Source organism: Rhinopithecus roxellana, chromosome 9 (genome assembly GCF_007565055.1).
Source record: "Rhinopithecus roxellana isolate Shanxi Qingling chromosome 9, ASM756505v1, whole genome shotgun sequence".
Lineage (NCBI taxonomy): Eukaryota > Metazoa > Chordata > Mammalia > Primates > Cercopithecidae > Rhinopithecus > Rhinopithecus roxellana.
The window spans coordinates 77,702,502-77,724,931 of NC_044557.1; the positions used below are offsets into that span (position 1 = coordinate 77,702,502).

The following is a 22,430-nucleotide window of genomic DNA, read 5'->3' on the forward strand; positions in this document are numbered from 1 at the left end:
GAGAGAAACAAGAAATGGGGAAAGGATTCCCTATTTAATAAATGGTGCTGGGAAAATTGGCTAGCCATAAGTAGAAAGCTGAAACTGGATCCTTTCCTTACCCCTTATACGAAGATTAATTCAAGATGGATTAGAGACTTAAATGTTAGACCTAATACCATAAAAACCCTAGAAGAAAATCTAGGTAGTACCATTCAGGACATAGGCATGGGCAAGGACTTCATGTCTAAAACACCAAAAGCAACGGCAGCAAAAGCCATAATTGACAAATGGGATCTAATTAAACTAAAGAGCTTTTGCACAGCAAAAGAAACTACCATCAGAGTGAACAGGCAACCTACAGAATGGGAGAAAATTTTTGCAACCTACTCATCTGACAAAGGGCTAATATCCAGAATCTACAAAGAACTCAAACAAATATACGAGAAAAAAACAAACAACCCCATCAAAAAGTGGGGAAAGGATATGAACAGACATTTCTCAAAAGAAGATATTCATACAGCCAACAGACACATGAAAAAATGCTCATCATCACTGGCCATCAGAGAAATGCAAATCAAAACCACAATGAGATACCATCTCACACCAGTTAGAATGGCAATCATTAAGAAGTCAGGAAACAACAGGTGTTGGAGAGGATGTGGAGAAATAGGAACACTTTTACACTGTTGGTGGGATTGTAAACTAGTTCAACCACTATGGAAAACAGTATGGCAATTCCTCAAGGATCTAGAACTAGATGTACCATATGACCCAGCCATCCCACTACTGGGTATATACCCAAAGGATTATAAATTAGTCTACTACAAAGACACATGTACACGTATGTTTATTGCGGCACTATTCACAATAGCAAAGACTTGGAATCAACCCAAATGTCCATCTGTGACAGACTGGATTAAGAAAATGTGGCACATATACACCATGGAATACTATGCAGCCATAAAAAAGGATGAGTTTGCGTCCTTTGTAGGGACATGGATGCAGCTGGAAACCATCATTCTTAGCAAACTATCACAAGAAGAGAAAACCAAACACCGCATGTTCTCACTCATAGGTGGGAACTGAACAATGAGATCACTTGGACTCGGGAAGGGGAACATCACACACTGGGGTCTATCATGGGGGGGGGGAGGGGGGAGGAGGGAGGGATTGCATTGGGGAGTTATACATGATATAAATGATGAATTGATGGGTGCTGACGAGTTGATGGGTGCAGCACACCAACATGGCATAAGTATACATATGTAACAAACCTGCACGTTATGCACATGTACCCTAGAACTTAAAGTATAATAAAAAAAAAAAAAAAAAAAAAAAAAAAAAAAAAAAATTTCATGATACTGCCACTTAGATTTTTAAAGCTTAGTAGTTGAAAACAACCCCTAAATTTAGAAAACAAACAAACAAAAAAAACTAATTTAATGTTCTCAAGGATAAACTTCTAATAAACATGTTTGATAGAGAACTAAATAGAATTGCAAACAGTATAACTATCCTTTTATATGTCATTATTTTAAAAAGACAAAGAGTATATAAGTCATTCATAATATTTGCAAGGATATATTTTGCATTTTATATTACATATTGTTTTAATATACATTCTTATTTAAGCAATGTTCTTTTGTTCTAAATTATAGTTTCTCATATCCATTTAAATCAAAGTGGAATCATAGCTAACAGTTCTAAATTCAGTTTCTAAAATGTATACAGTTCTCAAAGGTAAGACATTTAAATAATTTTTTATAGTAAGTGTTTCATTAAATTTTTGGTCTTTGCTATTTCTCATGTAATTTTTTAGGGTGAGATAATCCATGTAAAATAGCTGTGAATGGCTCATATAAATAACTTAATAAATGCTTCTTAGTAGTAGTAGTGTTATTAGCCACATTTTTATATTTCTGAATTAAAATGTGAGAATGATTTATTAACAAATTTGCTAAATGTGAGCATTTTTCTCTATAATGTTTTAATTACTTAGTAAAACACATCAACAATCAGAGCATACTGAGTACCTGTGTTTGAAGTGGTTTTCAATGTATATTCTTTATTTGCAAACTCTTCATCCAACAGAGAACTAATATGTCCAGAATACAAAAGGAACTCAAACAACACAACAGGAAAAACATGAATCATTTCATTAAAGCAAGGGCAAGGACACAAATAGACATTTCTCAAAAGAAGACATTTCCTTGCATTAGTTTATATTTTACAAAGTATTGGTGTGCAATTAGAGATACCTATTGGTCTTTCATCATAGACAGTTTGAAAAATGTAGAGAGTGAATAAGTAGAACTACTTTACCTTTGTCTCTGCAAGTTAAATCAATTCCAATATGCTAAATTGTCTTGAAGGATCTCATAGTAGTTACAGCACATTACTTTAACTGAGAATAATGTGTTTGTTCATTAGCTTGATGACCTTTACTCACCTAATAATTATTTTTAAAGAAATATATTTGTAACATTAAGTCATTAATCACATTCAGCTACACAGAGAGAGAGAGAGAGAGAGAAAGAAAAAAAGAAGGAAAGAAGAAAGGAGGGAAGGAAAGAAGGAAGGAGGGAAGGAAGAAAGAAAGGAAGGAAAGAAGGAAGGAAGGAAGGAAGGAAGGAAGGAAGGAAGGAAGGAAGGAAGGAAGGAAGGGAGGGAGGGAGGGAGGGAGGGAGGGAGGGAGGGAAGGAAGGAAGGAACAGAGGGAATGCGTGATGACTTCAATAGCTCTTGCTAAAAGAACAGACTATAAAAGTGAATAGCCTTTTCAAAAAAACATATTAACTCCATTATAGAAATTTATACAAATATACTGTATGTCCCTATAGGACTGAAATGCTTATAAATAAAGTACTCTTTTAATCACCATCATGATATTATCAATATTGTAATTCATATGTATAGACTGTTTATTATGTTAGATCCTATTCTAGGCACTCTCTATATATTATTTTATTCCTCACAACACTATGAAGTAGGGAGAATTATTACTTCAATTTTACAGATGAAGACAATGGGGTTTAGATACATTAAGTATCTTCTCCAGAATAATTCTCTTTGCAGTATACCAATTGAACAAATATCTTCCTTAGTTTTTATTATACACCAGATTAGTTTGGTCTGGTTTAGTCCTCTTTCCAGGGAGAGAAAGATAGAATTTACAATCTCAGTAGGCATAAAAATCAGTGAATCTCTTACTACAATGCACATTCCAGGGCTCTGCGGCAGAGTCTGACTCAGAATATGTAAGTGGGGCCAAGAATTCTAGATTTTAATACAGTCTCCAGATAAAGCTGATGCATGTGCTCAGTGTTGACAGTTTGAGAAACACAGATCAATGAATAACATTAGTAATCAATACAGGTCTCATAAGTACTATTACACAAGGACAAAGTCTTAGCAAGTTTTTAAAAAATAGTTAATGATTATATACAGGAGGATGAAATAAAAATAAATGAAATTTAGACATTAGGATTATCTTGAAAAATATTTTTTAAAATTCAGGTAAGAGGCCAGGAGCAGTGGCTCATGCTTGTAACCCCAGTGCTTTGAGAGACAGAGGCAGGAAAATGGCTGGAAGCCAGGGTTCAGGACAAGTCAGGGCAACACAGTGAGACTCCTATCTCAAAAATATTAAAATCAAATTAAATTTAAAAATACAGACATCATACTTGAGAAGATGTCCAGGTTAGTAGGTCTATTTTACTGTATCATGCACAGGGCCAGAGTTGTAGTTTGAGGTAATTGCGGAACAAAAAACTGGATCCAAATGCAGGGGAGTGGGAGACAGATTTTGTAATTCCAAGATAAGATTTCTGAGCTTCACAATATGCCAGTTGGCCCTGGCAGTATCACTGGCTACAGTTAAATATAGAAATCCTAGCAGCTACTCCCTCTGGATCATGTTACATAGCCTTAAGCATGAAATCGTAGGCCAAATAATGCCCCTCTACCTCCCCAAAAATATATCTCTGGAACTTGCACCCATGTCGTGTTACACAGCCAAAATGCCTTTGAAGATATGATTTAGGTTGACTTTATGATGCAGAGATTAGCATTCATTATCCAGATGGGGCCATGCCAATCACACGGACTTTAAAAGCTGATAAATTTCTTCACCTAGAGTATAAGATGTATAGAGGAAGAAAAGTAGCAGACAGATGCATCAGAGGGGAAATCAGAGATTCCCAAGGTGAGGAGGATTCTTTTTACCAGTTGCTGGCTCTAAGGTATGAGACCTCTACATGGAGAGGAGAGAAAGCCTTAGGAGCTATGGGCAACCACCAGCTGACAGCCAAAAGGAAACTGGTATCATGGTCCTACAACCTTGAGGAACTGGATCTTGCTAACAACCAGAATAAGCCAGGAAGTAGACTTTTCCCAAAACCTTTGGATACAAACCCAGCCCACTGAAATTTTTATTTTAGCCTTGTGGAACTCTGAGCAGAGAAACCAGCAAAGAACACTAGGACTTTTCACTTATAAAACTGAGATAATATTTTTTAATTCTTTTAAGATGTTAAGTTGAAAACTAATATGCATTGAACAAGATACTCATTGTGAATCAATACCTGAAGATTCTACAGCATGATAACCAATCCTTCAGTACTATCTGAATGTCAAGTATCGTATATTTTAAGTCAGCACATGCCAAACATACATTCAAATGTCAAAAATATATGAATCTATTTTCCTTTAAGCAAAAAATATGGACAGAAATTTAATGTGGTATATGAAGAAACAATTGGGAGCTATGAAAATATTTTTTAGTATGAATTCATGAAACCTGACAGCCAAACCAAAAAACATGCCAACCTCATAATTCACAAGTATATTTTCAATATACTTAGTACTTCCTGAAAGATGGAACTATTCTAAAAATACCTTTATATTTTGATGAACAGAATACAGGTTTTTCTATTAAGAGCCCTTAGTACAAAATAATTGCATTACTAACTTCTTCTTCAGCATTGCCAAAATTATACCTTAAAATTAAACCTTTGTGGTTATAGTGTTTTAAACTATGAATTAAGTTGCCAAGATAAAAAATATCCAACTATTGTGAGAGCTCCTTAGAAAAATAATGATTATTACTATCACCATGGAGGAAATTAAGTCTTGGAATTTATCCTCCCTTGCTAGACAAAAGACAGTTCAGAAAAGTATTAGGTAGAAAAAAAATGTTCAAAACTGCTGCTATCCGACATTATTTAGGATATAAAACAGAGAAAGGATTTCTACTAAATTATTAGCCAGAGGATATTTTTTTCTAGTGAGAAATACTGTACTAGAATTAGTGTTTAGTTTAAAACATTCCCCCACATGCAAAATGTTAACATTTATGTGGAAACAATTCTATTTAATACACGATTGTCTTCTAGTGTTCTCCTTAAACACATTATATTTTGAATTATTTTATAGTTTAGAAATTAGCTGCCCTTGCTATGGGATTTACGTATTTCTTTATGATAATGTTAGACCTGATGTGGTAAATTCTGTAATATGGTCCTGGGGAGATGAAATCTGATACACTATCCCTATGGGGAAGAAAAGGACTCTTTCCTAAACCAGATGGAAATTTTATTGTCAAATTACATAGATAAGAAATGATAAGTCCATGATTTCTGTCTGAAACCTTCAAGAACAAATTATTTTTGCCATCAGAATTATTTTAGCTATCACATTTTTTAAAAGGCAAAAGATGTAGATTCTGTGCCTTTAAACACTCCGAGGCCAGGTGCGGTGGCTCACACATGTAATCCCAATACTTTGGGAGGCCGAGGCAGACAGATCACCTGAGGTCAGGAGTTCCAGACCAGCCTGGCCAACATGGTGAAACCCCGTCTCTACTAAAAATACAAAAATTAGCCAGGCATGGTGGCACGCACCTGTAATTCCAGCTACTGAGGAAGCTGAGGCAGGAGAATTGCTTGAACCCAGGAGGCGGAGGTTGCAGTGAGTCAATGAGCTGTGATCATACCACTGCACTCCAGCCTGGGCAACAGAGGGAGACTCTGGCTCAAAAAAATAAAATAAAATAAAACAAAACACACCAACAACAAAAAACACTCTTAGTACAGCCCGGGCACCATCCCATTATCAAATGACATTTTCCTAGTGATATATATGAATATCCACACTAAGTGTGATAAATAAAGATCATAAATGTCCTCTATTCATTTGGCATCAGGTTTTGATGCCAAATGAATTTTTACCAAACTTATAGGAAAAATAAAAACACAACCTTCAGTTTTGAGAAATACTTAGTTGTCCTCTTCCTGGTTTAAGGGATTATTGATCTTATCCTGGAAAGGCTGTTTCAGGAGTAGATGTCAACTTTTGTCTCTTTCTGAACTTTTTCTCTTGACTCAAACTTTCAGAGAAGACAGATTACTAGTTTACTTTCTGGTACAGCGGCACAGCAAAAGGGACTCTAGGGTAGGGTCTACAATGCCTGACACAAAAATCAGGTTTAGTATCCTATTACTCTCACATTTAATTCCGTTTTGTTAATTCCTAACCCTGTAGCAATTTAAGGGTCTCACATAGTGATATGAAATACTAAAGCCCACTAACTATAGCATTTTACTATACATTAATGATTAATAACAAGATAAATTGCAGGACAAGATTTGAGATAACATGATGTGTTATATCTCTCAATGTTGATTCTTCTTTCCTACTTGAAAAATTCTGTTTGATTACATTAAGGACAGTGGTTTGTTTGCCACTACAATCACTTACCTTCGTAATATACTTTAAACCCGTGAGCACTAACTGCAAAATCACTGGTCAAACGTAGTGAGAACACAGATTTGGTACTTGTCACTGGAGGTGGCAGATGGAATCCTGTTAACCTAAAACAAAGTGGAATTAATTGTTAGAGACATAATCATTTTATCTAAGAGTTTTTAAGAAGGATTAAAGTCATATATATATATATATATATATATAAACAGATTATCTCCTAGAATTTCCAGAAATTCCTAGAATTTCCTAGAATCTCCTAGAATTTCCAAGGTCCAGCCAACACCTTGATTTCAGCCCAGTTAAACTCATTTTGGACTTCAGCGCTTCAGACTGCAAGATAATACATTTGTGTTGTTTAAGCCACTAAGTTTGTGGCAATTTCTTGTAGCAGGAAAGGACAACTGATATACAATTTTTTTCTGGGTTTTGGAATATACATTTTTTAAACTATCTAAATAGATATTAATTTATTCTACAATTGAATATGGAAGTCCTGTGAAACCTAGTGACTACTCTAAGTTACTAAGACTGCTGTTGATATTATATAAAAGGAGTATATTCAGAACCTATTAAGGCAATATTTATGTAATTATGACTAAAAATCTCTCTATGAAGAGATAATATAGTATGAGATATTATATATAGTATATTATGAAATTACATCCTTACATTAGAAGATACAAGAGACCAAGAAGAATTAGGCAACTTGATCAAGTTAACAGAAGGGCCAGGTCTAAGACTACAACTATCTTATTGCCTCCTATTATCAAGTAAACACCCTGTTTGGCATCTGATTGTCTTTGAGACATTAATAAAATAGAAACAATAAATATTTGAACCATTAATGTACACATTAACATGCAAAATTATTTTGTATACAATTTCAAATTTGTATTCATCAGTTATATTAAATAATCTAATATTTGAAGCAATATTTAAAACACTTTTATCATTAAGTTATTCAAATTAATAGAGAAGAACATTGTGAAGAATTGCTTACTTTTAGCAAAAGCTCAGTTTCTGTATTTATGTTTAAACAATCAGCCTGTAGTGGCATGTTGTGTAATGGGAGATTTGTTTTTATTTTATTTTAATCAATGAGAGAATAAGATGTATTTTTTTAAAGTGATTTTCATATAATAGCTGTATCATTATAAGGATTTGAGGTAACTTGTTTTACTCCTTCTTGTAATACGTTGTATAATTGATTTAAAAATAAACTCAGTTATGAATCCAATTAGTTTTTTCTTTATAAGACTTCATTTTGTAATTTCATTTTTATGTGTGTAGTTATTAAACATCTTTTCCTCCTTTGGATACAATGCTTCAAGATGTCAATGTTTTTTTTCTGCATCTGTTGAGATGATCATGTGATTTCTGTTTTTAATTCTGTTTATGTGGTGTATCACATTTATTGACTTGCATATGTTAAACCATCCCTGCATCTCTGGTATCAAACCCACTTGATCATGGTGGGCTATCTTTTTGGTATGTTGTTGGAGTTGGTTAGCTAGTATTTTGTTAATGATTTTAGCACCTATGTTAATCAAGGATATCAGTCTGTAGTTTTCTTTTTGGTTATGTCCTTTCCTGGTTTTGGTATTAGGTTGATGCTGTCTTCACAGAATGAATTAGGGAGGGTTCTTCTTTCTCTGTCTTGTGGAACAGTGTCAAAAGGATTGGTACCAGTTCTTTGAATGTCTGTTAGTATTATGCTGTGAATCTGTCTGGTCCTGGACTTTTCTTCATTGGTAATTTTTAAATTACCATTTCAATCTTCCTACTTGTTATTGGTCTGTTCAGGGTGTCTAATTCTTCCTGATTTGAGCTAGGAGGGTTGTATTTTTCCAGAAATGTAATCCATCTCTTCTAGGTTTTCTAGTTTATGTGTGTAGAGGTGTTCACAGTAGCCTTGAATGATCTTTTGCATTTTGACTGTGTCAGCTGTAATATCTTCTGTTTAATTTCTTAGTGAGGTTATTTGGATTTTCTCTCTTCTTTTCTTGGTTAATCTTGTGAATGGTCTCTCCATTGTATTTATCTTTTTGAAGGACCAGCTTTCTGTTTAATTTATCTTTTGCAATTTTTTTTTGTTTCAATTTCATTTGGTTCTGCTCTGTTCTTGGTTATTTCCTTTCTTCTAGTGGCTTTCGGCTTGGTTTGTTCCTGTTTCTCTAGTTCCTTGAGGTGTGACCTTAGAATGTCAGTTTGTGCTCTTTCAGTCTTTTCGATGTAGGCACTTAGGGCTATGAACTTTCCTCTTAGGAACGCCTTTGCTGTATCACAGAGGTTTTGATACATTGTATCATTGTCATTCAGTTAGAAGAATTTTTAAATTTCCATCTTGATTACGCTTTTGACCCAATGCTCATTCAGGAGCTAGTTATTTAAATTCCATGTATTTGTATGGTATTGAGGGTTCCCTTTGCAGTTGATTTCCAGTTTTATTCCACTGTGGTCTGAAAGAGTGCTTGATATAATTTCATTTTTTTCATATGTTGAGGCTTGTTTTTGGCCTATCATGTGGTCTATCTTGTAGAAAGTTTCATGCACTGCTTAATAGAATGTGTATTCTGTGGTTATTGGATAAAGTGTGCTGTATATCTAGCTGTTAAGTCAGTTTGCTGCAAGGTAAAGTTTAAATCCATTGTTTCTTTGTTGATTTTCTGTCTTGATGACCTGTCTAGTACTGTCAGTGGAGTACTGAAGTCCCCCACTATTATTGTGTTGCTGTCTATATTATTTATTAAGTCTATTAATAATTGTTTTACAATTTTGGGACCTCCAGTGTTGGTGCATATATGTTTAGGATTGTGATATTTTCCTGTCGGACAAGGCATTTTACCATCATATAATGTCCCTCTTTGTCTCTTTTAACTGCTGTTGCTTTAAAGTTGGTTTTCTCTAAGAACAGCTACCTCTGCTTGCTTTTGGTGTCCATTTGTATGAAATGTCTTTTTCCACCCTTTTACTTTAGTTTATGTGAGTCCTTATGTGTTAGGTGAGTCTCCTGAAGGTAGCAGATGGTTGGTTGGTGAGTTCTTACCCATTCTGCAATTGTGTATCTTTTAAGTGGAGCATTTAGGCCATTTACATTCAGTGTTAGTATTGAAATGTGAGGTACCCTTGCATACATCATGCACTTTGTTGCCTGTGTACTTTGTTTTTTGTTTGTTTTTGGTTTTTAAATTGAATTTTTGTTTTATAGGTCCTGTGTGATTTATGCTTTGAAGAGATTCTGTTTGGTGTGTTTCCAGGATTTGTTTCAAGATTTACAGCTCCTTTTTAGCAGTTCTTGTAGTGGTGGCTTGGTAATGTCAAATTCTCTCAGCATTTGTTTGTCTAAAAAAGACTATATCTTTTCTTCATATATGATGCTTAGTTTCGCTGGAAACAAAATTCTCGGCTGATAATTGTTTTGTTTGAGGAGGCTGAAGATAGGGCCCCAATTCCTTCTAGCTTGTAGGGTTTCTGCTGAGAAAACTGCTGTTAATCTGATAGGTTCTCCTTTGTATCTTAATGTAATAAAAGTGATCTATGACAAACCCATAGCCAACATAATATTGAATGGGTAAAAGTTGAAAACATTCCCTCTGAGAACTGGAACAAGACAAGGATGCCTATTCTCACCACTCGTCTTCGACATAGTACTGGAAGTCCTAGCCAAAGCAATTAAACAAGAGAATGAAATAAAGGACATCCAAATTAGTAAAGAGGAAGTCAAGCTGTCACAGTTTGCTAATGATATGATCGTTTACCTTGAAAACCCTAAGGACTCCTCCAGAAAGCTCCTAGAACTGATAAAAGAATTCAGCAAAGTTTCCAGATACAAGATTAATGTACACAAATCAGTAGCTCTTCTATACACCAACAGTGACCAAGTGGAGAATCAAATCAAGAACTCCACCCCTTTTACGGTCACTGCAAAAACAAAACAAAACAAAAAGAAAAATAGAATACTTTGGAATAAACCTAAACTAGGAGTGAAAAGACCTCTGCAAGGAAAACTATAAAACACTGCTGGAAGAAATCATAGATGACATGAACCAATGGAAACATATACCATGCTCATGAATGAGGGGAATCAATCTTTTGAAAATGACCATACTGCCAAAAGCAATCTACAAATTCAATGCAATCTCCATCAAAATACCAACATCACTCTTCACAGAATTAGAAAAAACAATTCTATAATTCATATGGAACCAAGAAAGAGCCTGCATAACCAAACCAAGACTAAGCAAAAGAAACAAACCTGGAGGCATCACATTACCTAATTTTAAACTATACTATAAGGCCATAGTCACCAAAATAGTGTGGTGCTAACATAAAAATAGGCACGTAGACCAATGGAACAGAATAGAGAACCCAGAAATAAACCCAAATACAGCCAACTGATCTTTGACAAAGCGAACAAAAACATAAAGTGGGAAAAGGACACCATTTTCAACAAATAGTGCTGGGATAATTGGCTAGCCACATGTAGAAGAATGAAACTGGATCCCCACCTCTCACCTTACAAAAAATCAACTCAAGATGGATTAAAGACATAAATCTAAGACATGAACTATAAAAATTCTAGAAGATAACACTGGAACAACTCTTGTAGACATTGGCTTAGGCATGGATTTTGTGACCAAGAATCCAAAAGCAAATGCAATAAAAACAAGTATAAATAGCTTGGACCCAATTAAACTACAGAGCTTTTGCACAGTAAAAGGAACATTCACCAGAGTAAACAGACAATCCACAAAGTGTGAGAAAATCTTCACAATCTTTACAAAATCTGACAAAGGACTAATATCCAGAATCTACAACAAACTCAAATCAGTAAGAAAAATGTAACAATTCTATCAAAAAGTGCGCTAAGTACATGAATAGACAATTCTCAAAAAAGAAGATGCACAAATGGCAGCAAACAGGTGAAAAAATGCTCAACATAACTAATGATGAGGGAAATGCAAATCAAAACTACAATGTGATACCACCTTACTCCTACAAGAATGGCCATAATCAAAAAATAAAAAATAAAAAAAATAGGTGTTTGTGTGGATGCAGTGATCAGGGAACACGTCTACACTGCTGGTGGGAATGTAATCTATTACAACCACTATGGAAAGCAGTGTGGAGATTCCTTAAGGAACTAAAAGTAGAACTGCTATTTGATCCAGCAATCCCACCACTGTGTACCTACCCAAAGGAAATCAAGTGATTATTTGAAAAGATACTTGTACATGCATGTTTATAGCAGCACAATTCACATTAATAAAACTATGGAATCAACCCACATGTCCATCAATCAATGAGTGGATAAAGAAACTGTGATACACATTTGTCATATATATATATGATGGAATACTACTCAGCCATAAAAAGGAATGAATTAACAGCATTTGCAGTGACCTGGATGAGACTGGAGACTATTATTCTAAGTGAAGTAAGTCAGGAATGGAAAACCAAACATCATATATTCTCACCAATATGTGGGAACTAAGCTATGAGGACCAAAAGGTTTAAGAATGATACAATGAACTTTGGGGACTTGAGGGAAAGAGAGGGAGGGGTATGTGGCATAAAAGACAACAGATATGGTGCAGTGTATACTGTTCAGGTGAAGGGTGCACCAAAAATCTCACAAATCACCACTAAAGAACTTACTCATGTAACCAAATACCCCTGTATCCCAATACATTTGGAAAAAAAAAATATGTCAGTGTTTGGGACTTGGAGTCTAAAACCAGTGCTTCTGTCAATGTATATCATGAAGGAGGCCCTCAGTAAGTACTTATTAATTTAATGGGTTGAAATGGTAGGAAATCATTGATGCCATCTTAACAATGTCTTATTCACTCTAAGAATTGTGTTCTTGAAACATCATAAGAATGTAAATTTAAATCTAGTTATTAAGAAAATTCTTAGAGCTTAAGTAGAGACTCTTGGTCAGAGAAGTAAGTTTTCCCCATGTTACCTTCAAAAGCTTAGGATATATTGTATATCTCATACACATTTATTTGAAGTATCTTTCCAGGTAAAACTGTATAGTTACTTTAAGGTAAATCTAATATGATTTGTATCTTTAAAACGTGAGTTATAAATTTATAGTATTTAAATATATTGTTTTCACCCAGACTTAACATGTTCTCTAGGTAATTTAAAAGCATACTATTTTATAGATAAGTATAATATTTTTCCATGTAATTATTTCTACTGTTTTTGATATTTGTAAAATTTAGTTTTTTGCATATATTGCTCGTTACTACATTATCAGTTATATTCCCTTCGCATTGATGCATGATGAAACTGCATAGTGAATGACATTTTATGTTTCTTTGAAAATTGTACCACAGTCCAGCTGTATTTTCTTTGACTCACAGTTGAAGAAATCACAGCTCAGGATAAGTAAATCATTTACTTATAAGTAAACGATTAGCAAGTAAATTGTTTAAATTCATGCAGGTGGTAGGCAGGTAGGGGAGCAAAGATAAAAACCTGTATCTTCAGGCCCCAATCCACTAGGACTTTCCTATAAGAGAAATGCTTTTTTTCTATGAAGCCAGAATAAAATTTTAATCAATTTTTGTTTTTGCACAATGCCCATGTAGGTTTCTTAACAAGTATTTTGAATGGAACAAGAACATATTTCACCCACATCACAACTTTAAGTACTTGTGGGTGGCAAGAATGATTATGAAGTCATTGAATTAAAGGTGAGTAAGGCAATGGGGAGCCATTGCTGATTGTAGTTGGTGACACCTTTATAGCAAAAACTGCAGTGGTTAGCAAAGATATTTCCCTACTGGGAAAACTAAATAAGATTAGTAAACAAATACATGAGATGAACATCCTAGAATCATCCAATATAAATTTCATTCAGATATTATTTTTAGTATGTCAAAAATTGAGAGTGACCAATAAAGTATTAAACTGAATTCGTTCTGCTTATTAGTGAATATTTTGTCACATCCTGACAATAACTATGTTCTTTCACCCTAAATTTGTCTTTCAAAAATGCATGTAAACTCTTATTAATGAATAATTATTTCATTTTAATACATTTGGTTTCATGAAAATTCCACAACATTTCTTCTATTTTTTTTTTAACATTTCAACTGTTATTTGGTGAATATTTTGTCATGGACCAGGACCTGTCTATGGCAATTTTTTAAGTACATTTTCTCATCTGACAGCATGGTGCAATGTATTCGCTACTATTTTTTTTTTTTTTTTCATTTTAAATGTAATGGTTTCTCATTGATAATCTCTATTCTTACTTGTCCTTACTCCCACATACACCTCCAATCACATCTTAGCATTTTATGTTTTACTAGACAAGAGACTCATCAGAGGTTTTTGTTACTTGTTTGAGAAATCATGCACTTAGAACATGTGATCCTGTCTCTTCTTATATTCCCTTTTGGATGAAAACATTCTTGAAATATTTCCTCTGTAAAACCTTAGAAATGATAACGATGTTTTATGCTGAAATGAATAACTAGTCACAAGGAGAATTAAACAATTAACTTACAACTTTCTATCAACAACTAATATGAAAAGTACTAAAGTAATTATTTGGCAATTAATGAAAAATTCATAGAAATTTACATTGCAAGCAAACCATTTAAAATGTCAATGCATATGTTTTTTAAATAACAGATTGTACATTTAGAATATTTTGTAATTAATGAGGATTAATGTACTGTATTGTAACTTAATGTGATGGGAATTCTTAAAGCATCAAAGTTGTTAGATAAGAATGATACCTGTCTCACTAACTATGTTTATTAGGTTTTAACTGTAAGATTTTATTATTTTGGGGACAGTTGAGAAGAATGACTGCACGTATACAATCTCTAAGAATGTAAAAAAAAAGACTCTAAATATCTATTTAAATGTAATGTGTATAATAGCTGATGACAATATTAAAATGTTCTTTAAAGAATGGATGCAACAAACATCATTTTAAATTAAGAGGTTATTAGCATATTGCTGCTTATAATAAGATAGAAGCAAAACACACAGGGATGTAAGAGGAAAGAGAGAAAGGGAGAGAAAGGGAAGTAGGAGGAAAGGAGAGAGGGTGAGGAGTAAAGAATGACTGATGGAGAGAGAAAGAGGAAGACGAGAGAGAGAAAGAGAGATTTATTTAAAAACGAAAATGGTCCTATTACAAACTCCCAGGATTTTGTGAATGTTAAGTAAGGTAATTCATGTGAAACGGTCTAGTGTATTTTTTGGATACCAAATTGTCATTAAATACTAGTCTCTTTAGTGATGTGACTCAAACTTCATTTCCCTTTTTGTTGCACTCTATCCTGCTACTGCTAAGATATATTACATAATACCACCAGCATAAGCACAGTGATTTCACATTACTCACAGTAAGACTTTTGGATATGAATTATCTTATAATTTTTCTTTGGTTCGACAGTTCTTAAAAATGATCCAAGGATATACAGAGAATTCTCTGCTGAAACAAACTATTAGCTTATTTAATGTCACAATGAACAAGAAAACCACAGGAACAAGCTGATATTTAAAGTAATGGCTGTTCTGTTAAAATAAATCATGCATATGCTATTGATATTGGAGTACATGAAGCACAGCACAATAATTCATGGTTATGTCAAGATGTCACTGGCAGTAATATTAAAGAAAAATATGGCTGTGGTAACATTTGAATAATTATATCATTTGTTGAGAGTAAATGAGCTGAAGCTTCTATGAAATATAAAATTCCAGAAAGAAACATGTGTGAGAAAGGCAAATTCACCATGCTGGGAACATATGCTGGGTATAGATGTAAATATTTGTCAATGAGGCACTTCCACTAGATTTGGAATGTGAAAGTGTAAGCCATTATCATGTCATGGCGGGTAGGTACAGGGACTTCAGAAAGTTTTAGAGGTGAGGTTTATGCATTGACTTAACAGAATTATTATTAAAAACAACCATTTGATTTTGCAAACAACTGAGCTTATCACTGGTATTTTCCTGCAATTCTGCAAATTCTTGATTTCCTGAAAGTTAGCAAGGCTATCCTTGACCATCATAAGCCAGCTTTAAACTTAGAATTCTTGTTATTAAAAGAATTCCTGCTTGAAATATTTCATTTTTTTTTCTGAACGCTGAGAAATGCAACAAGGCCACCAGCCTGTTAAGGAAATTTTCCTCTCCAAATAATTTCAAAGTAGGTTATTTTCTAGTAAATTATTTTCACCTTTTTTGTCACAGAAGTGTTCCTTTGATTTCTAGCACAAGTTACAGTAATATGCAAATGATTCTTAGATAAGATGATATTGACAGTATATTCTTAACTATTTGTGTGAAACTACGCATGATTTTCATTATTCTAACTTTTGGCATTTTTTCCTCTATATAAATAAAATTGATGCCTGATATTTAAAGTAGAAAAACATAAACCACTATCTTCTAAAAAACTCATTCAGTGATAACTCTGGAGCTGGACTACCTGGAGTAAATCTCAGTGATTCCATTTATTGTTGTGTGACATTGGGTAGGTTACCTGCCTCTCCTGGTTCCTCACTGGCAAAATGTAGATGAAAATAGTACCTCCCCCTTTAATCCCTGTCAAGTTTAAGTAAGTTAATACAAGCACATCACTTAGAACAATGCCAAGCATTTAGCAAACTAGCTACTCTTGAGAAAGATGACAGACCTGAGAATTAGAGAATTCTTTCACACACCACTCAGAGTTTTCTTCTTGAAGCACCAAATTATTGATAATTGTAACAAACTTGGAGTATTTGGGATAAATGTAATATTTCTTCAAGTATGTGCTATTTTGTTCTACTAGGTCGTTTATTTTTTTCTGCTAAGTTTATCATTGCTACGACTTTTGATCTTTTTGGATGCAGAATTAGTAAAGACTCATCACAAGCTATATATTTAAGGTCAATTAAAAAAAATTTATGACCAAGAGAGGTGAGAGCATTGATAAAGATTCTCAATTAGAAGACAGAGAGAGAGAGAGAGAGAGAGAGAGAGAGAGAGAGAGAGAGAGAGAGAGGGAGAAATACAGCTGTGTCTTTAGTAACTTATAATTACTGAGATTGAGTCAATTGACTTCCTCCAATAAACCCTGCCACCTTTTTTAGGTGTATTTCAAAGATATTTATCAGAAAGTATTACACACACTTTATCAAGTGAATGTCACTGTATTTCTTTACGAATACTCTATATTAATTAAGCAAAAACTAAAACAAAACAAAAACACCATTCTACAAATGCATGCTTTGCATTTCCCATACTGACAATTTTCATTTGATCCACTTATCAATCCATACCAATAAGAATTTAACTCCAAATTTATGACTCCTTCTATTTCCCAGAAAGGTAATATTAATTAGCACTGACTCTCAGTTTCAGCAAAACATGAAATCTACACAACTTGTGTTTTGTTTTTGCATTTAAAATGTATATATTAGAATGTGGCATTTTCTTTGTCAATTTCCTCCAGTCATTAGAGGGTTTGCACATACAATCTATGCCACTAAATAATACATAATCTTTGTGATATGTTCCATGGTAAAGACGAATCATAATTTTTTTAATCCAAAATAAGTATAGAAAATTTCTGAGGATCTATTTCATTACCAGGTTTGTTGACTTAAATACTTTTAAAAATACATTAAGAAGAGATATATCTTACATAAAATATAAAGAGCACTGTAACTGGAGATTTTGAATAAAGCCTTATGATGGTGATGATTAAAGATGCTTTGATAAAGATTCTACTATAGTTTAATCTAGATATTGTAAAATTTAGGAATGTAGAGAACCTTTTCAGAAAAGTTTTGATTCTGTCTTTAAGTCAGTATTTTATTCACAAAGCTATTAGAGAGAAGTGGTTGAGAATATAGCAATTACTTTTACAAGATATGTATAGTCATTAATTATTTCCATTGTGCCCAATATCACTTTCTTATAAAATTATTACCACTGCCCTCTGAGATGATTATTTACTCTTGTGTATGTGTGCATGTATCCCAATACAAATGGTAAATAACATAACCCATCAAAACGTTATTTCTAATCATTTTAGGTTAAATAAAAGTACAATCTGTCTTCATTGGAATACATCATAAAGAAAATATTAACATGAGAATGCAGTGACTTGGAACATACATACGGTCATTTACCTAAGTAATGAATTTAGACATGATTTATGGACTAATTTAGTGTTTTCAAATGATCATTATTTTCTTGTCACATAAAAAGCCATTCAGTCAATTAATCTACTATTTTTAAATAATAATCATAGGCCATATTCTAACATTTAAATTGGAAAAATGGTTAAAATTAAATAATAAATTACTTGTACTGTTATAAGCTCTTTTACTTTACGTGAAGTTTTTTTTTTTAAAATTACCCATTTATATAATAAATATAAAATGTTAAAATTTTCTACTTCACAATATTGAAAATAATTAAGGTTAACAAATACTAGCAAATGTAATTAAATAATAATGTCTTCATATATTTGAATGCTCTATTTTTCAACATTCTAGGGATATTTATGTGAGATTCACTAATATGAGAAATGCCAATTTAATTATATTTTAATAAACTCTAATAACTACATATTTTATTTGTTAAAAACCATGGAAATATGACTTGAAGTTGCAATAAATGTTGTGCTGTCTATTATGCATCTGTTTTAAACATAAACGTCTGCTATAATATATGTGACTTTCCCCATTATCTGTCAGTTAATATTATGGCATTAAAATGGAGTGATTAGATTAAAGTAACTCATCATAGTATTTCAATCATGTAACATTTTTATGATAACTATGATAGGACTTAATCGGGAGAATTAAAATTTTCTTTTTAACACTGCATTTAAGGACAGTTATTGGAAAATTACATGTTTCTTTGAAAATCTAATGAAGTTTCTATGTGAGAAGGAAAGCTAAGGTATTATGGATCCCACATGGAAGAAATAAAAAATACTGAATACTTTTGATAAGGCTAGCAGATAGTCTTTTTAACTTGGGGTTCCTTTGAGGGCACTTCATTTTCAGTTACACTATGGAAATAGACAAGAAACCACCATTGTCCTGGAAACCCAAAATATTTGTTCCCCTACTAGTAGCCACCAGTGTATCAGATACTGAAAGGTTTAATAGATAAATATGTTATTGACTGTACACAAAGTTATATGAAATCATCAATGAAGTCAGTGAGGGAATACATTTTGTTTGAACTAGGTGTGTATTCTATACAAAAAACTCTAAAGGAAGTAAAATAAATATCAATAGACAAACATCAATGAGTATTTTATAGTGAAAATAACAATAAAATTAACTTCCTTGATAGATTCTCATTTTGCAATATTCTACTTCTACTTACTTCTAAGTAGAAGTTCTACTTACACATCACAGACAAGATTAGAATAATCGCATAATGTTGTTAAGCCAATATTCACTAGGTTTAGGAATTAGCATTTTGCCATATTTTATAGCTGTTAATGTGTCCCAGGTATTGAATTAATAATGCCTAGTTTAAAAAGATGTTTACAGTTTACTTTGCAATTATTATTTCTTTCATTACGGGGACCCATATAACTCTGAGATTTCAGTACAATTTTGATGGAATAGAAGAATGATAGAAATAGTTTATTCTTATATGGTTTGTAGTTAGATGACAAGAATGTAAAATAAAAAGTTTATAAACTATTGAATTTCTAAAAGAGAGAATATTGGCAAGCATAATATTAAATAGTCATGTTCATAAGTGTATACATTAATTTATATTCAAAAGATTCCAATACTATTTTATAAATGATAAAAAATTAAGAAAATTCAATAATATAATTTTTATAATTAGATCAACAAAAATATACATAAAACAGACGCATATTCATAAACTATGTACTGATGGGCATATTTGGAAACTAAATATTATGAAGATAAAATTGTTTGCAAATGTTAATTGGACAATTATATGCAGAACCATGATCAATTATTTTTATTAGTCTTTGGGAACAAAAAATAATAGACTTAATTTACACACAAAAGTATCACTAATTTTGTGGAGAATTTGAAATAAGCTTGTGAATGTGACAAAAATGTAGTTTTAGAGGTAGCATATGAGATGGCATGCTGTTAAACGTAATAGTTATATTAACAGTTGCCAGATAATTTCAGCAAGTTAGGTTGGAGGTAATATTATTAGGTTGATGCAAAAGTAATTGAGGATTTGCCATTATTTTTTTTTAAAGGTGAAAACTTCAATTACTTTTGCCCCAACCTAATAAAAATGAGCTAATATGTTAACAATGTGAAAACAGAGGTGGGAAAGAAGGTAGAGTGGTAGGAAAGTGGGAGAAGAAAAATGAAAAAAAATTTTTTTGCTAAGTTTTTATAACCTATCAACCAACCAACCAACCAACCAACCAACCAACCAACCAACCAAACTGTTCCAGCAGACATTTTGTTTTAGAGAACCATTTTAAATTCCTTCCAAACACATTATCTTCGTGATGTTCCAATGTTAAATGATTGCAACCATGACACACCTTCACTCTAGCTATTTTATATGCACATGGGAAGATATAAACTTTTACTATTTATACTATGAAATATAGTTCTAAACATTATAACATCTATACTATCATAGGTGAAACATTTTTATCTTCAGATAACCTCTTACCTGACCTTTTAGTATATATATCTGATTCCTATTTTACATGCCCACTTGGATGTCTAATCCACATCTCAGACATATGTCCATAACCTGAATTTGGAGATTAGAAATTGAGGAGTGGAGAGAAGCTATTATTCCTCCTTTCTCTCTTTCTTTCTCTTCATTTGCTTCTGGCAGCAACTGTGGAAGTGACTGTATTGCTTTGAGGATCCCTGCTTTGGTGGCAGCAGCCCTCTCTTAGTGGTTCTAGCAGTGACCATATGATTCCCCATCTATAGGGTGAGCACCTGCTCATGGTCCTCCCCCATTCCCGTATCCACTAAGTGCCACAGTAGTGCATGGTACATGGCACCCTCATTAGCACAGCAGTCAGTTTGTTTTGTATTCTGGAAAGCCCAACCCTTCGGTTTCACTCTCTAGCCATATTTTCTTTCTTTGGTAAATAACTCCTGAATCATTTCTTTTCCTTTGCCCGCTTTCATCTCTTCGATTCTTTTATAACAACTTCCCTTTATTAAATTATTTACATTTGTTTTCCTAATCATAGCCTGAAACAGAAATTAAGGAAGGTGGCTATTTATGGGTAGAAAATAATTTTCTCATTTTTCTCATCAAAGATGTACGAAGAAAAATACATATAAGAAATAAAATCAATAGATAAATACTTTACTCTCAGTTACAGTTAACTGAGTACTACCTTACTGATAATAAAATCGGATCATGGTTTAAGTGTTTTTCTCTTGAGTAAAAAAATGTATTCCATAAATGATATTCTATCTCCATTGAAACTGGATTCATAGATAGGTAGTCTTAAATGAATTCTAAATACTGTTTTACATCAGAACTCACTGTACTCTCTGAGCCATTAGATATGTCTTCTTGTTATCATGTATTACATTAAGAATTATATTGCCACATGTATATGAGTCACTTAATTTAATTTTAGCTAATAAGGAATATCAAACTATCTTGAAAAGGAAATTCAAGGATGCTTTTAAAATTAAATGATTTATGTCAATGAAATAATTGTTTGTCTGTTTTTATATCAAATCAGCACAATTACTTTAACTAATGAAATAATGTTAAATGCTACCAGTTATTATATAATGAATCAAACATTCAACATATATTATCTCATTATTTCCCACAACATATATGTCTATACATAACTTTATTTATATTATTCCATTTTAAAAATGAAGAAACCAAAGACCTATGAGAATATAAGTTTCTCGTTAAAGGCCACATTGTTAGCAAATGATAAAGTCAGAAATTAGGCCATTTTCTTTTTGCTGTTCTGCGAGGACTCTCAATTAGTTTTGCTAAATTTTTAATGAGTGTATCTGAATTATTCTGATGTAAGAAGTTAATGTGAATGCTTAAAATTAATCCATTGATCTGACAATTAGAAAATCACCTTGCTCTGAGTAGCTTCAGTGAGGTGACAAATCTAAGTTATTGATGATTAACAGAAATAGGAAAAGAGGAAATATAGTAGCTCATATTGACTATCATTTTAAGATGTTTGACTGTGAAAAAAATATAAGTTACAGTGTGACTGACATTCACCTTAATAAAGGATAATCCTAATTACAGACTTGTGGAAGGAGAAAATGAGGAACTGAATCATAACATCATAAATAGTAATCCAGAGTCATAGAAGCCAAGATTTCAAGAGTATCCTCACTAATGATTATGTAAAACATTGTGTGTGTGTCATGTACTGAGTTAATGTTTTACACATTTAATCCACAAAACACTGTAAAAGTGGCAGTGTTTATATCTTTATTTTGCATAGAGTTTATTCTTATTTTCCTTTTATTTTTAATGGGTACAAAGCTGGTGCATATATTTATGGGGTACATGATGTATTTTGAAACAGGTAAATAATAAGTCATAATCACATCACGGTAAATGGGACATTCATCACCCCAAGCATTTATCGTTTATTTTGGTTACAAATGTTACCATTATACTCTTTTAGTTATTTTAAAATGCATAATAAATTATCGTTGACT

General features: G+C 32.7%; 1 protein-coding gene across 3 annotated transcripts in view; it reads right to left on the bottom strand.

Annotated features, from left to right (window-relative positions):
- CSMD3 (CUB and Sushi multiple domains 3) overlaps positions 1-22,430 on the bottom strand; it is a 1,308,251-nt gene that overhangs the window by 1,127,707 nt on the left and 158,114 nt on the right. For all 3 annotated transcript variants that reach the window (XM_030937706.1, XM_030937708.1, XM_030937707.1), the window contains exon 3: positions 6,739-6,851. In XM_030937706.1, the coding sequence (XP_030793566.1) occupies positions 6,739-6,851 (113 nt within the window). The remainder of the gene's footprint in view (positions 1-6,738; positions 6,852-22,430) is intronic.